This window comes from Neopsephotus bourkii, unplaced genomic scaffold, assembly GCF_033783945.1.
Source record: "Neopsephotus bourkii isolate Nb327-2 ecotype Australia unplaced genomic scaffold, CSIRO-AGI_Nbou_v1 NB_940, whole genome shotgun sequence".
NCBI lineage: Eukaryota > Metazoa > Chordata > Aves > Psittaciformes > Psittacidae > Neopsephotus > Neopsephotus bourkii.
Genome location: NW_026901434.1, coordinates 109,651 through 125,387, shown reverse-complemented (window position 1 = coordinate 125,387; position 15,737 = coordinate 109,651). Strand labels below are relative to the sequence as shown.

Here is a 15,737-nt window from a genome sequence, read left to right as displayed (position 1 = left end):
AACAGCCTGGGTTGAATTAAAGCAGCTTATAAAGTCTATATTTGTATCTCGCTTCCCACAACCCTTATTACCTACACATCTGCATGAAATCAGGATCAAGCCTTCCAAAAGGTTCCCTGGCCTCTGGTGCAGCCCCCCACACCTATATAACATTTATTGTCCAAGAACTCCAGAGCAGAGACAGACAGCTCATCACTCCTATACTACGGCGAAATAAAGTATGACCTTTTTAATAAAAGGCCAGCAGTGGAAGCAAGAGCTGAATCCAAGTACTTTACCTTTTGATGTAAAGGTTCAATGCACGGGGCAGCACTGCTGCCACCCAGGCAGGGCAGCACAGTGTGGTCAGATACATTTTGTTAGCGAGGCAACGACTGCTGTCTACTGATCCTGCTTTCGTGCAGAGGGAGGTAGGGTTCACAAACAAAGGCCTCTCTTCTGGCATCTAAAGAGAGATCTCTCTCAGTGAACCATGGACAGGGTGGATTAAAACATTCAGGTTTAAAAGAGTATTTCTTTGAAGGTGACAGTTGTGTTAACTTTAAAATGCTCTACCTAGGAATTGTTCAAATTAGATTTAAAAAGCAATTAGGTAGTTCATGTTTGCTGCATAAGCTTTAAAGAGCAGACAACAGCACTGGTGACAGTCACTGGCTGAGTGCATGGCACTGATTTAAGTAATTAAGTGAATCGGAAACCATGATTTCCTCCTTCAATCAACCAACAGAGTTCTGAGAGGAGAGCTGAGAGTTACAGAAGACACACTATCCAGAAATAGCTATATTCAGCAACTATAATACTTCCATTAGGCAATCATTATTCAAGGCACAACTTGACAAGATGATCTCTCATGAATCCAACACAGAGCAGTTTAACCAACAAGAATGCTACACTGCTGGTCTCAGGTGACTCAGTTGCATTTCACTCCAACACAGGCTGGTTCAAGACACAGGTTAAAAAGAATATCTTTCTTTTTTGCCATTTTGACACAAAAAAAAGCAAAACTAGGAGTCTGGAAAAAATACATTTTAAACTACATGCCTATTCTTTACTGACTTAAGCTCATTGTAAAATGTAGCACAAAGGTTGATGTGAAGCTTATACTGAGATACAGATTCAGATAACAGATGTTTTGTCATTACTGATCAGTGACAAAGACAGTCTCCAAGCAAATCAACAAGTGAATGTGTAAAACAAGATTAAAATCAATGATTTAAAACAAGACTTGCTGATTTAAGCCATGCCTGAAGTCTGGCAATGTAAATACATCCACCCTGGCCACACAGGCCCTCAGTTCTTCCCGTTAGCCCACAGCAGGTTTCCTTCTTGGGTGAAAAAACAAGGAACACTGCGGGGCAGCACAAGGGACACTGGCCGCCTCTCCACATTGTACCTGTATTAGGAAAAGAGGACTTCAATCTCCAAGGCTGCCATTCCAACACCTACACTAGCACTAAATTCACACGAAACCTAAGGACTCAAGAGACAGAACATGGAAACTTTTATTCTAAGGTATCTTGCTTCATTCAGCTCTGCTCAGGACAAGCTGAATCTAAATAGACAGCATTTTCACAGTTTGTTGAGAGATATTTTTCAAGCACTTAAAAGGAGCTAATTCATTACCTCTCAAAAATAAAGGCATTCAGAGAATGAAGTGGCCTAAGCAAAAATTCTCGACTGGGATATCCTCCAGTCTGGAGGAATGCACATCTGGATGGAAGCTTTGAGCCTGTCTCATTTCTAAAAATACACTGTTCATTGGTCATTAGTGGGATGTTTATACTTTACATAAAACCTATAAGCCATTTTGTGGTTTGTCATATGTACTTCTCCCTGCTGAAGCCTCTACAGATCCCTCCAATAAAACATAAGTTAACCTCCAAATTCAGAGCACCACTGCAGAAGCCATCAGCATCACGTGCACAGAGCCGCTGATCAGCCAAAAGCCTCTACCAGAGGAAGCCAAGAGCTTCTGCAGCCCGAGTCTTCCTTTACCCATAGACCAAGAATTCTTTGTCCCATGGCCATGGGAAGCCTGCTGTAACGTACCAGCAGCTCATGTGTACCCAGCTCACACCAGGGAAAGCATGTTTCAGCCACCTTATTTCTTAATACAGAGAGGAAATTTTGCATAGTGTTATGGGATACAGCATTGATTGGAATGGTTTAAACATGCTGATTTAGATAAAAAGGTTTGAAAGCTGTAGGGATGCACTACCAGGATGTAGTGCATCCATCCATGGATGACAGTTTGACCATTCCTTCTACAGCTAGTCAAAGACTAATACATGTGTTTGGCAGGAAACACAGTTTCAGGCAATAAATCCTCCTGATAACCATTTCCCAGCAGCCTGTGTTGAGGTGGTCATTTATCCCAAAATAGGCTTTGGGTGGGCCTCAATTCCACAGATTTACGATGTAAATGTCAGATTGAGCCTTACTTTGGTGGCCCAGATGCTCCCATCACAGGGATCATAGAAATCCAGTGAGTCAGGTGATCTGGGTTAAAAGCAGGTAGTGTTTGAAGGGAAGGGTGGTTGTTTTTATTTTAATTTCATAGAAAATCTTGCTGACAAAGCACACAGTTGTGAGTTCCTCTCCTTTAATGCACACAAAACGGTTCCTCCACACCAAAAAACAAACCAAGAAAGGAACAAAAGAGAGGATATTAGGGGGAGGGAAGTGAAAATAATATTCAAAGCTATGAGAATATATAAAGCGAAACAGAAAAAGATTTCCCTCTCCACCATCCATGGCAGCACTGCCCTCAGGGGTAATAAGAGGTGTCTTACAGGTTCATCACACAAGAGTCTGTGCCCCTCCACATGCCCACACACCCAGGACTTACACTGCCATGCCACCAACAAACTCCTCTGTAGCCTGGCAGTAGATTGTGATGGCAACACGAGCATCTGCGTCAAATGTGAACTCCAGGCTGTACAGGACTTTCTGCTTCCCATTCTCCTCAGTAGGACTGTCAACATCATCTTTATACCTGAAAGACAAAGCCAGAGGATTAAAACACATTCTTACGAGATGTGATCAAGATCACTCTGGGAATCAGGACAAGAGTACTCCAGCAGAGGTGTTCTGGGCACAAAAGGCACCACTGGGGCTTCCCAGAAGACTTCCATTCTTTCCTCCAAGAAAGGTTCTTCCAAGATTTGATTGAAGTTATTCAAGTGAATTATGTAGTGATGCTGTTGAAGAACCTCACTGAGCCTTACAATGCTGGGACACAGAATGAGACAAGAAAGTGAACTCTTGAATGTCAAACCCTAAGATAAGAATGTCAAATCCTAAGATAAGAAACATTCTCCCTCCTTTTAAAACTTCACATTAGACTCAATGTTTAGGCTAAAGAAATCCTGCATGGGCCTGAGAAGTCTAAAGCCCAATTCTTTTAACCCTGCAAATTAAATGGCATGACAGGCAAAATAACAGGGTTTCTGTAACACAAAACTCCTGACCAACAAAAGATCACACTGATCTGTGTGATCAGTATCAGACAGAAGACTGATACTCCGATCAGAAAGCATCCAAATACAGGAACTTCAAATACCTTTAAAAGTATATACCATCAGCCAAACCTTTGATGCTGCTAATGACTGAAGCTTGCACACAGTTACAGTATAAACAAAAATTAACACATTCAACTGTGTAACAGATGCATGATAACCAATAGAGGATGAGTTCAGAAGTTATTTCAATCTCTATAAAGGTGAGTTATAACCTGGCTATGGGCCACTCAATAACTGTCTGATCACCACTGCCCAGGATTACTCCTCCTCACTGCTGCTAGAAAAAGGCAGATTACAAATCTGGTGAAGAAGGTGGTATGAAGAAAGGTCCAGGGCAGCAAGCTAAGGCCATGGGTGAGCAGTGAGTTATGGCATGCTAGGAGGGGCCAGAGAAACCAGCAATCTGGAACAAGCAGCCAACACAACACACCACGAGAAGACCTCTCCTGCCCTGAAGAGCAAAGTGACAGAATGGACATGATTCACTGGCAGGGCAGAAGCAGATTCTCCTACATAAATTCCAATCCCACCATAACCCTACAACTGTAGGTACCACTATTAAACCCCACACTGTGCAGAAAAGGTGAATGCAACAGGTTGCCTTTGAGAGGTGTACAACACTACTTGATGTACACTCAGCTCCAGCCTCACTTGTCTGCTGGTACTACCTTAATTGCCACAATGTCTGGGTCAAAGCCAAGCAGCTAAACTATTCAGGAAAAGCTTGGCACTGTCTCTGACTTCGCAGTATCAGTCAGCCTCTCCCTTCATTAAGCAGCTCTATGAATATGCTGCACTGTTGAAAACACTCAGAAATGGGCTAGGCATACCACATAATTCCATCTGAAAATTGTCAAGGGAATCCTTATTTACCGAGTTCACTGAGATGTAATAACTGCTGCCTAATTAAGAGAGTTCCAGCATGAATTTTATTTAACACCACACTGAACAAGAATGAAATGTTCAACTTCAGCCATTTAATACAGAAGGTGCAAAATAAAATTTGAGAGCAGTACAATCAAACACCTAACACACATACTAATGTAACCCTAGTGAGCCACTAGAGCATACACTTGCATTCCTGCCTCAAAGAGTGGGAGAGCTCCAAACAAGACTTATGCCAGAGGTTCACCAACGTCAGAACAGTAAATCAAACTAGAATACACCCAACATGCAAGTATAAAAACCACAAATCCCAAGAACTGAGGGTCTGAACACTTGCAGCAGCAAATACTGGATACAATATACAGTACAGAGCAAGATGGTATTTTCACACTAGCTAGTTGCATTAAAAGGATAAAATCATGGCACTCAAAGGCTGTAAACAAGAAATACTCTACCCAGCAGGGCAGGTTTGCCTAGAAAACACAAGGGCATCATCAACTTTTTGTGCTGAACTGACCCAAGAACAACAGATGGCAACAATCAGCTCACAAGAGAGCAGCAGTGCAAAATCCTGCAAATTCTCTCACGCTGCATTGTCCTCCATTGATCTGAGGCTGGCAGCAGTGGATCCACACTATGATACCTTTGCCACTTCTTCCAGAGGAAGTAGGGTGGGGGAAAACCAGCACCCCTTGAAGGCAAGCACCAATGGAGGCTACTTCATAGACATAGACTCACTGTATATATGGTAGGTATTAAAATAGAGATGGCTAACACATGCGTGAGTTACAAATGAACACCACAGATGTAGATACCTGTAACAGCCCCAAGTAACAAGGTGAGAAACCTGGGGGTGGGAACAGACCACACAACAACGTTTCTTTAGTAAAACCATTGCCTCTTTTGTCTTCTAAGAGAAGCCATGTCACCACCCTGCTCCCAGTGTCACCTCTTCACCTCCCTGCCAGCACTTGGAATGTGCTTCCGTCCTTTCAAGAACCAAAGGGGATTAAACCTTTCTAAACCTAGGCTTCATTAGATCTGTTGCCCTGGGAAACCATGCAGGGGCCACGACCAACTCCCAGATGCAGTTCCTGGAGAGGTTTCTGGAGGATGCATCTGCTGGGAGGTAGGAAGCCTTGCCTGCCTTGAACACCGTCACTCAAGCAGGGGGTAAAGTATACATGCCTAAATGGTGACAGTCACAGCAAGGCTGTGTACACATCTTCCAGTTGCAATGTGTCTGGTGCTGGAGGTTAAGAAAATTGTCTGCTATACAGCAAGGAGCTCAGGTGAGAAAAGACTGCATAAGCAGCTATACCAAGTGGTAGCTGGACCAAGGAACAAGCAAGGACTACCAGTGCATACTCTGAGAAGCAGAGGTATCATGTTCCACCTTAAGGTGCAGGAACAGTGGGATGTATCTTCAGGGGACTAACAAGAGGAAGTCACACATTTTTCATTCCTTCTTTCTTTGCAAGGGATAAGGCAGACAAGGAGGTGGTGGTTCAGGAGTGGTTTGGGAGTTCAAGAGCTCTTCTGTCTCCTCCTGCACTTGAAGTTTACAGTTCATTCAGTCAAACCTTACAAACAGTGTTGGTGTGAGGTGGCCACAGATGCATGCACAAGTTTAGAAACCAGTGACTTTGCTAAGTGTGCCTTTCAGTCATGCACAGGAGAGCAAAGCCTCCACAACCATGTGTATAGAGCAGAAGAGACTGACCACCTTTGAGAACAAACAGCTGATCCAACGTTATGATGAAAAAGGCAAAGCAGGATGACCAAGGGAGCTGAGGCCACCTGGTCTGACACCACCTCTTTTTGTTTGTCTGTTGAAGAATTAAAAGATAAAAATATAATTAACAGCAACCATGACAATTTTATAGAACTAGGTGGAGTCAAACTTGATTTCATCCTTTGAGGAGAGTTTGACCAAAAACTTCGTAGACCTGCAGGATAAATGTGAAGTATTCCTTGACTTAGGATTGGAAGATACGCATTACAACAGTTTTAGCAGGCATTTGACATCTCTGTCAGTGTTGACCTTCATGGAGGGAGATCACCATCAAATGGAAGCTTTCCTGTTTAAGCATCCTGCAGAGATCTGTACAGTTTAACACAGTCCAGGGCTGCAGACCAGGCAGTCCCAGCACCCTCCCCAACATCACCTCCACTGCAGGATGAACAGCTCCAAGGATCATCAGCTCCACTGTGCTGGAGAGGGAAAAGGAGGGATTTCCCTTCTTTCACTCACAGTAACTCACCCATCTCCTTCAGTCCCTGTTATCCACCTCCCTCTCAGGCCCTTATCCAAAGTGCTCAGTGGTCTCACCACTCTCCATGGTATTGCTGCTGCTTCAGACACATTCCCAAGCCACTACAGTTGCTGATTCCTTCAGCACTTTAGTGCTGTGATGCCATCCAAAGCCCAAAGCCCACACTGAAGCACAGAGGCTGTCCCAGGATGTAATTTTTCCATGAAACACATTGCTTTATGGGTTGATTTTCCTCCAGTGACTGGAAGTGCTTTCAGGGTAAGAGTAAACAGCCAGCTTAAGCTTATCAGGTGCTTCAGCTCTGAAATAAAGCTTCCAATCCAGTGCCAGAAGAGGGACCTGAGACAGACATGAGGCACTCTTCTGTTAGTGGTTAACAGCAAAACTCATGCTGCCCTCCTCTGAGGTTCACAGAGTCTCATCCTGCTAGAGCTCAAGTACTCACACAAAGTGTTGAAGACTGAGGTCCACAGGTTGGTTGCTTCTCTCCAAAGCTGCTGTAAACTTTCATAGCTGGGCAAAGCTCAGAATTTGTCTGATGAGACCCGGACGCCCAGAGCAGACATTTCCTCATATTTCTCCATAAAGTCCTGCACCCCAAATTACAGATCAACACCCTCTTCACAGGTGAACAATGACTTTTCAATTAAATACAAGGTTGGTACTGGGACCAGTGCTGTGTAACATCTTTATCAGTGACACGGACAATGAGAATGAATGCACCCCCAGCAAGTTTTTACAAGGGCATGCAGGGATAGAACAAGCGGGGATGGCTTTCAACTGAAAGACGTAGATTAGGCATTGAGAAGAATTTTTTCAGTGCTGAGGCCCTGGCACAGGTTGAAGCTGAGACTGTCTCATCCCTGGCAGTGTTCAAGGCCGGGTTGGATGGGGCTTGGAGAAACCTGGTCTAGTGGAAGCTGTCCCTGCCTGTTGCAGAGGGGTTGGAACTGGATGATCATTAAGGTCCCTCTGGACTCAAACCATCCTATGACTCTATGAAAAACAAAAACTTTGTGAGCACTTTACCATCACACCCTACTTTACACTTCGACACTCAACCCAGTATCATTCTATTTGGTGGAGGAGGTGATAAATTAAACTTAACTAGTTCTGGAAAGAATGTGCAAACCTCAACTATTTATTTTAAATAAGCCAAACTGGAGAGGGCACAAAGAGTCTTTATGTACACAGAAGAATAAAAGAAAAGTTTCTAGTACAGAACAGCAGAAAAGGCACGAGACACAATGTACCCTTGGGGACTGGCAATTAAAATCTCATTCTGGGTCTACAACAGTACAAAATTAAATAGAGTAATGCTGATGGTGGTGTTAACAACAGTAATATGGCGGCAGCAGCTCAAGAGCCTATTGGAGCTCACAAGGCAGCAAAAGAACTGATAGTACCAGGAATTAGACAGATGTAAACCAGGACACTGTTAGGGGGCACGAACACTACATTTCATATAGTCCAGAGCTTCAACTCCACCTGGGAGGACAACCACAGAAAGCAGAATGAAAGAACTGTATGTACTAAACCCTATCAACTCCTCCATTCACAGAAAGGCCTCTCCCACTGAAAAAGCCACTTCCCATTTGGCTTCTGAGATGTTACACCATTTACGTGGATGCCTGTAAGGAGAACAAAATACCCTTTCCACAGCAAGTGTGGAAGGAAAGCAAGGCGATTTCCTAGAGAAGTACTTTACCCGTTAGCTGAAAGGGTGAGACAGCATTCGGAGTGGTTTACCAATGGTTACTTTTTCACTTCTTCCCTCTTTTCCTGTTCAATCAGTTTTGAAACCACAGGTATTGCTCATTTAAAAAAACCAAAACAAACCCTTCATTTTTCACACAAAACCAAATTGAGGGGTTTGTGTGGTTATGACTCAAACTATTCACGTTACACCATGCTCCCAGAACCACCTTGGCTGAGAGCGGAAGCTGGCCCTGTGCCTGACATGCAGAACTCTAAGCAATTCAAGGATCTTTGAGAAATGCTCTGCCTGGACATCTGCCCAGTAGCTCAGACCAAAACAAAGCACTGTATGCTCAGCCTCTGTACTTCAGCCATCGGTTTGAAAGAGGGCAGCCACAGGTCGAAGTGTTTGCCATTACATCCAGCTAGTGCTGGTTTAGATCTGAGTGTAGCACAGTAAAACACATCTCCATGACTATCCAGTCCTCCTTCCCCTATGCATGGGCCACCAGCCATCTAAACAAATCCATAACACTAGGACCAAACTTTATCTTGGCACCAGGAGAAACCTGAGGAAATTTCACTCAAGACCAATAAGTCTTCCTGGCCTGTGACTTGCACCAGAATCAGCCACTTTCTGGCTTCTCCTTGCATAAGAACGCAGAAAGGAATCTCTCTGTAGGGTTTACTGACCTGACTAATATCTTCCATTCATACTAATGATTTTATGGTTTTGTTTACGACTCTAGTCTGTCCTGCAGAGACAGATACATCACTGTGTCTGGAAACACAGATGGCTCAAGTCTAGGAATAACGAAAATGAAAAACACCTGAAAGCTCTGAGCACAAGGAAACAGAAACCTCTAGACATATCTAGCAACAGAGATCTGAAATTCAGCTGTTTCTCCAAAACCTTATCAAATACAGTTTGGCTCTGGACAACAGATCGCTGGGTTGAATAAAATGAAAGGTTCAGGCAATAGCAATACCTCACAAGTCGGAGAGAGTCTTTGCGGATATTCACCAAACTTCTCAGCGTCTTCACGGGTTCATGTGGAGCTGGAGTGACATAGGGAAACTGGAATAAAAAGGCAAATCTCCTATTATTATACCATAAAGGGTAGTAGCATGTTACCTGGCATACAGTTTACCCAAACCAAGAAACATCTACCTTTAAGGGTACTCAGCACAACAACCACAAGGAACAGTAACAGCAAATTCCACTTGCAGATCAATCAAATATGTTTCAGGATGAGAATCCTGCTCTGGGCCAGCAATAGCTTGTATTGGCAGTAAATACTTTAAGAAAGCTCTTTTCCTGCACCCTGAATTCTGGAAGGCCTTGCTGTCACAAGCTTTTATTTCCACTTAAGAAACCACCTCCAGCTTGAGCGGAAGAAATGCAGCTCTTCCATGTGTGTTACAGCATGCAAAGGGTGACTTGACTGTTAATCAGCATGCTGAAGCCCTGGATTACTGGGGGAAACTCTTTTTATTCTTAAACAATGGGGCAAATGTTCTGGAAAAGAAAAGAAACGGGGATAGGGGGCCTCATCCTGTCCTACTGTCAAGAGACCTTCTTTCATAGGTTAAATAAAGGACAATAATGCTTTAGACTGTAATTCTCCTTACTGGTTACAGACTCTCTAGCAAGAAATGCAAAGGAAACCACTTATTGTGGTGACCACAACCTGTAAGGCTGCAGACCTGCCTGCTGTATCTCCCATCTGCTTCATGAAAATTGAAGCTGAAACATCCATTCACACAACTGCCAAGTTTGATAGGTGCTCGGACTGGAGACACAGCCATACTCCAAGTCAAAGCAATGGCATGACACAAAGGTACATAGCTACATGACAGGCTTCCAGGCAGAAGGTAATTCTGAATGTATCCAGCAACAGTGCCACCACACAAACTCATTGAAGTTGAGGTTCTTCAGACACACACCTACCAGGTCCCCTGCAGTAGGATAGAGGTAGTGACTGGTATGGAGCAGAAGTACCAGGGATCACCAATGTACACGATCCCTTAGAAATGAGGAGTCTGCTAAACAGGCAACCAAATGCTACTGCAGCTGAGCTTCAGGGCAGTTCCAGGACACAACCTTTCAGCATTGTCCTCAGACCACAGAAATGCATTGATGGGGCAACAGTCAGAGAGGGGAAACATGCTGCCTCCTGATCAACACAGAAGACCCACGCCGCAGCCACAGGCAGCAGAGAATTCACAGGGCAGCAACAACTACTTTCCTTGCACCCTGACTGCTGGGTACTGTGGTTGGTAGCACTGCTCTATACAGAGCAGTCAGGACCAAAGCTACTGCAAAGTGAGAACTTGGTCCGTGTCCAGAAAGCAGTTCTGCTGCTCTGCGTTCAAGTGTTTTTTTAACTTGAAGATTAATCAGAGCTGCCAAAGGGCATCAACTTTACATAGGCAAACTATATACCACAACAGCCTCCCTCTCTTAAACCTATTTGGCAAATGTCCCACTGTGTTAATAGCATTTTCACCCACTTCCCTCTGAAGAAATGATGAAATTCAGTGCTGGGATGTCTGCAAGGCAACCCAAGCTGAGACATGCAGGCAATAACTCTCCAAGGCTAGGCCCTACAGCCATAGGCACATGGGATATTTTGCTTACAGTTGCATCTTCTGCTTTTATTGGAGCACTGTGCAGCTGCTAGTCACAGAGCAAAAGATAAGCAGTCAGCTTTTAACCACTGTCCTGCACAGGTCCTGTATGCAGACATGGCACAGCACATGCACTGAGCATCCCCATGCCTGCACAGCACTGTTACATCCAGAACAATTTCCATCTAAAGTCCTTCCTTCCTAATTCTGTTGCTCATCTGCACTTCCAGTTTGAACACGGGCTTTCCAGCTTCTCCCTTGTCCTACCCTGCAGAGTGCTGTGAACTAACTGTGGTGCTGAGAAGACCAATGGCAAAGCCTGAGGACAACTCAGCAGAAATTGCTTGTCACCAATCCAATTCAGTGAGTCATCTTGCCTCAGTTTCCCCATCTGTAAACCAGGCATGACACTGAACTGCCCACAAGCCTTACCAGCATGAATAAACTTCCAGCCACAGCTTTTCTCAGGATGAGAACCATGGCAACAATGTTTTCTTTTTCACATTTTGAAGCTGCAGAAACAACTAGGAAAATAGCTGGCAAAGCAAGCAGCTCTTAACCCTTTCCTCTCCAGCACTCTGAAAATAGCTCCAAATGGCTCCTGCTGTTACCTTTTGGTTCTTTTTAAGCAGTTCTGAGATGCAAGAGAAAACCAAAACATAACACTTGCATAAAAGTCCAATCTCTCCCCCACAACAGTGCTATTCCATGTTCATAACAGAAGAACAAGTCAGTCACTCAAGCAGGTAGCTTTTCAGTCTCACAAGACCCCTGTGAGCCCAGTATAATAGCTCCATGTTGCAACTGGCAAAACTAAAGAAAGACTTTCTGAGCAGCCCACCTAGGTTACAAAGCAAGCAAACCCCAACAAATATCAAGATCTGCCTTAACATCACCCAGGCAATCATAATTAGTCCCTAAAATCTGTGCTCCTGCATTCCTGTCCTCCTACCTCCACTAATTCTTCCTTCTGCCTTAAGTGAAAATAAGCCTAGAAGGTAAATATTGCTTCTTAGGAAAACTGCATGCATTTGAACAGCTATGGCAGCTGGTAAGCTGGGCCATGGGATAGGGGAACACTCTTGCACCTCTGACTGGAATTAAACTCCCCAAGTAGTGAGGGTTTCTTAGGTCTGTGCTATCCTCCTCTACAAGCCCCAACAAAGATTTCCCAAAACAGGCAGAAAACAAGAGGGTAAAATAGACAGCATATAGGAACTTGCCTGAACAGGTCTGTTCCCGAGGAAGTTTAGATCCATGTTCTCGCCAAAAAGGTAGCCCTCAGGATGAGGGGTGTCAAACTTCTCGCCTCCCATAAAGAAGTGACTTGCAAAGTAGTTTCCTAGAAAAAGAAAACCACAAGGGAATAAAAACCCATCTAAATTAATGCTTCCCAGAGAACAGCTGGTCTGTGCAGTTTTTCATTCACAAGTACGGAAGAGCATAAAACATGGAAAATACTTGCTGGTTCACTCCTTCCCTATGTTACTAATGGACACTGCCAACAGTACGAGCAAGGAAAGAAACCCAGTAAACTAGAATAGATTATTACAGTGGAGAAAATTCCATTTTAACTTGTTTTCCAGAAAAGGGACAGGGAGCAGTAAGAGTCAGCTCCTTCCAATATTGCTCCATTCTGACGACTTCTTTTTTTCTCCACCATCCAGTCCCACAAACACAATTGACCTGCTCAGAGAAGAATGAGATTCCTTCCCACTGCAAAACCCGGCAGAGTCAGAGGGGCTCCTGTTGGGCAAAGTTTGCCTTCCCTCCCCTCTTTCATTCCCATATTCCAGGGACAGACACAAAACCTTTGCTGCGAGTGTTAAAGACTGCACACCTTGATGCTGAATCAATAACATTGACAGTTCTAAATGCAGAAACAGGGGTGTTTGGAGGAGATAAACTCTGGGACTGACTAAACTGAACTTCAGCTCTGAAAGCTTCACAGTGTATTTGTTTCATTCGTCTTTAAGGCGACACACTACAGCACAGATTTCAGGAGATGAAGTCTGCGCAAGGTCACTGGGATACTGGAGCACCGGATTAACTGCAAAGTCAACCAAATCAATTCAGCTACATGAGGGCACCACAAACGTGGCTTCCTCCTACAGTGACTTCAGAAAAACACCCTCGAACATGAACTTCACAGAGTTACAACCTCAGATAAGTAAGAACCAGGAGAGAACTGAAAGAGGAGGCTCCACCCCAGCTATTTCCCTGGAAGTTTTCAAGCGGGGGTTTCTCATGCGCATGATGAAAGGACTGAGCCAAATGTACATTCCCTTCCCTATGTGCAGTGCACAGACAGCGCAAGATTCGTTTTAAGACAAGTCATTACAGAAGGAGTAACTAATAATCTGAATAGTTATGGAAGCATTATGAAAGGATTGGAGGCCTGTATCTAGTGGAGTGCCTCAAGGGTCGGTACTGGGACCAGTATTATTTAATATATTCATCAGTGATTTAGATGAGGGAATTGAGTGTACTATCAGCAAGTTTGCTGATGACACTAAGCTGGGAGGAGTGGCCGACACGCCAGAAGGCTGTGCTGCCATCCAGAGAGACCTGGACAGGCTGGAGAGTTGGGCAGGGAATAACTTGATGAAATATAACAAGGGAAAGTGTAGAGTCCTGCATCTGGGCAGGAACAACCCCAGGTTCCAGTATAGGTTGGGGAACGACCTGTTAGAGAGCAGTGTAGGGGAGAGGTACCTGGGGGTCCTGGTGGACGACAGGGTGACCATGAGCCGACACTGTGCCCTTGTGGCCAAGAAGGCCAATGGCATCCTGGGGTGTATTAGAAGGGGGGTGGTTAGTAGGTCGAGAGAGGTTCTCCTTCCCCTCTACTCTGCCCTGGTGAGACCGCATCTGGAATATTGTGTCCAGTTCTGGGCCCCTCAGTTCAAGAAGGACAGGGACCTGCTGGAGAGAGTCCAGCGCAGGGCAACTAAGATGATTAAGGGAGTGGAGCATCTCCCTTATGAGGAAAGACTGAGGGAGCTGGGTCTCTATAGTTTGGAGATTGAGGGGTGACCTTATTAGGGTATATAAATATATAAAGGGGGAGTTTCACGAGGATGGAGCCAGGCTCTTCTCAGGGGCAAACAATGATAGGACAAGGGGCAATGGGTACAAACTGGAACACAAGAGGTTCCACTTAAACTTGAAAAGAAACTTCTTCTCAGTGAGGGTGACGGAACACTGGAACAGGCTGCCCAGGGGGGCTGTGGAGTCTCCTTCTCTGGAGACATTCAAAACCCGCCTGGACACGTTCCTGTGTAAACTTACCTAGGTGTTCCTGCTCCGGCAGGGAGATTGGCCTAGATGATCTTTTGAGGTCCCTTCCAATCTCTAGCATACTGCGATACTGTGATTTGAAGTCCCCTCTAGCTAGGAGCAAGCACAATTTACTCTGAAATGGAAGGGGTTTCTTGAACAGCTGTTTCTTCCATGAAGCCTTTTTCTTTATGCTTTAAGAAAGGCTCTTGCTCTGCACAGATGGTAGTGCTGTAATGACCATGGTAGTGCTCAGCTACGGCTGAGCTCAGCTTACAAGCATCCATATATATATATTATAGAAACACATCCTCCTTTCTACATACAACCATCAACTTCAGCACAGGTCCAGAATCTACCTAGAATATGCCCTACAGAATCAGCATGACAAAATGTAGGTGTTCCAAATGACAAGCAAGCTTCCCCGAGCCCTCCCAGAAGCTACAAATTGAAAACCTAATCTCCATATCATCTCCAAGCACAGCCAGCTGGATACAGCCTCTCCACCTGAGATACACTGCGGTGGCTTATGCTTATACTGAGGTTCACAAAAGAGTGATAAACACTGGGTTCAGGAACAGATTTTTCATGGGTCAAGCAGGATTGTGTTTTGGTGCATTTTATCAGATTAACCGTGAAGACAGCACTTGTGCAGGATGCCTCAGTACTGCAGCGGCTGATTATCTGGGATCTGAGTCAGCTCCCTCATACACAGTGAATGAGACATCCTGGGGCTTGACTCACCTCAGCAAACCTGTATTACAGATTCAGAGCAGAGCTTTTTCTGTGGCAGAAGTTCTGCATCCTGTGTGCAGAGGACACAGAGCCCTAGCAGGCAAGGACTGCTCACCACCACTGACACCCCATGCCTGCAGGAAGCCAGGAGAGCATCACCCCTGCAGCACCCTGGGATGAAAAGGTCTCTCTTGTACAACTGGAACAACACTGAGACACAGAACTAGCGCATTCAAGGCACCTGCCATGCTGCCTGTGCTCCACTAAGAAGTTCTTTGAGGACCTCTAACACTGTTAGGATTTCTCAGAAATACGCACTATCCCCTGCAATACAGCAACACTTCTCTAACTAGAAACGACAGCTTCAACTTCACATTCAGACAGAAGGCTCCCTTCATCTTCCTGCTAAGTCACCTCCTGCAATGTGAAGGGGTTTTCTTCCCCAGAGGCACTTCCTTAATGAGCAAACAAGGAATGTAGTCAGTGCCAGTCACAAGGAGCACAAGGAAACCACTTTAAGGAGTTCAGAAGGAACTCACTGGTGAGGAGAACACCCCAGGGCTCTGCCGTGCTGCTGCAGACACAAAAACTGCCACTTATGCAAGGTCTCAACGGCAAAACTAACAAACCAGGATGGCACAAACTGTCTACACAAATTTGTAACACAGTTCTCAGCAGCTAAAAAGACAAAAACCAGCAGAAAAGATGTTTT

General features: G+C 44.8%; 1 protein-coding gene across 5 annotated transcripts in view; it reads right to left on the bottom strand.

The window, feature by feature from the left end:
• Positions 1–15,737, bottom strand: part of MGRN1 (mahogunin ring finger 1) — a 56,098-nt gene that overhangs the window by 34,865 nt on the left and 5,496 nt on the right. For 4 of the 5 annotated variants that reach the window (XM_061358149.1, XM_061358147.1, XM_061358150.1 and 1 more), the window contains exons 2-4: positions 12,235–12,353; positions 9,370–9,458; positions 2,849–2,995 (exon numbers count right to left, since the gene is read on the bottom strand). In XM_061358149.1, coding sequence (XP_061214133.1) covers positions 2,849–2,995; positions 9,370–9,458; positions 12,235–12,353 — 355 coding nt within the window. Of the gene's footprint in view, positions 1–2,848; positions 2,996–9,369; positions 9,459–12,234; positions 12,354–12,930; positions 13,034–15,737 lie in introns of those variants that run through there. The other variant, XM_061358151.1, reaches the window with a different exon arrangement.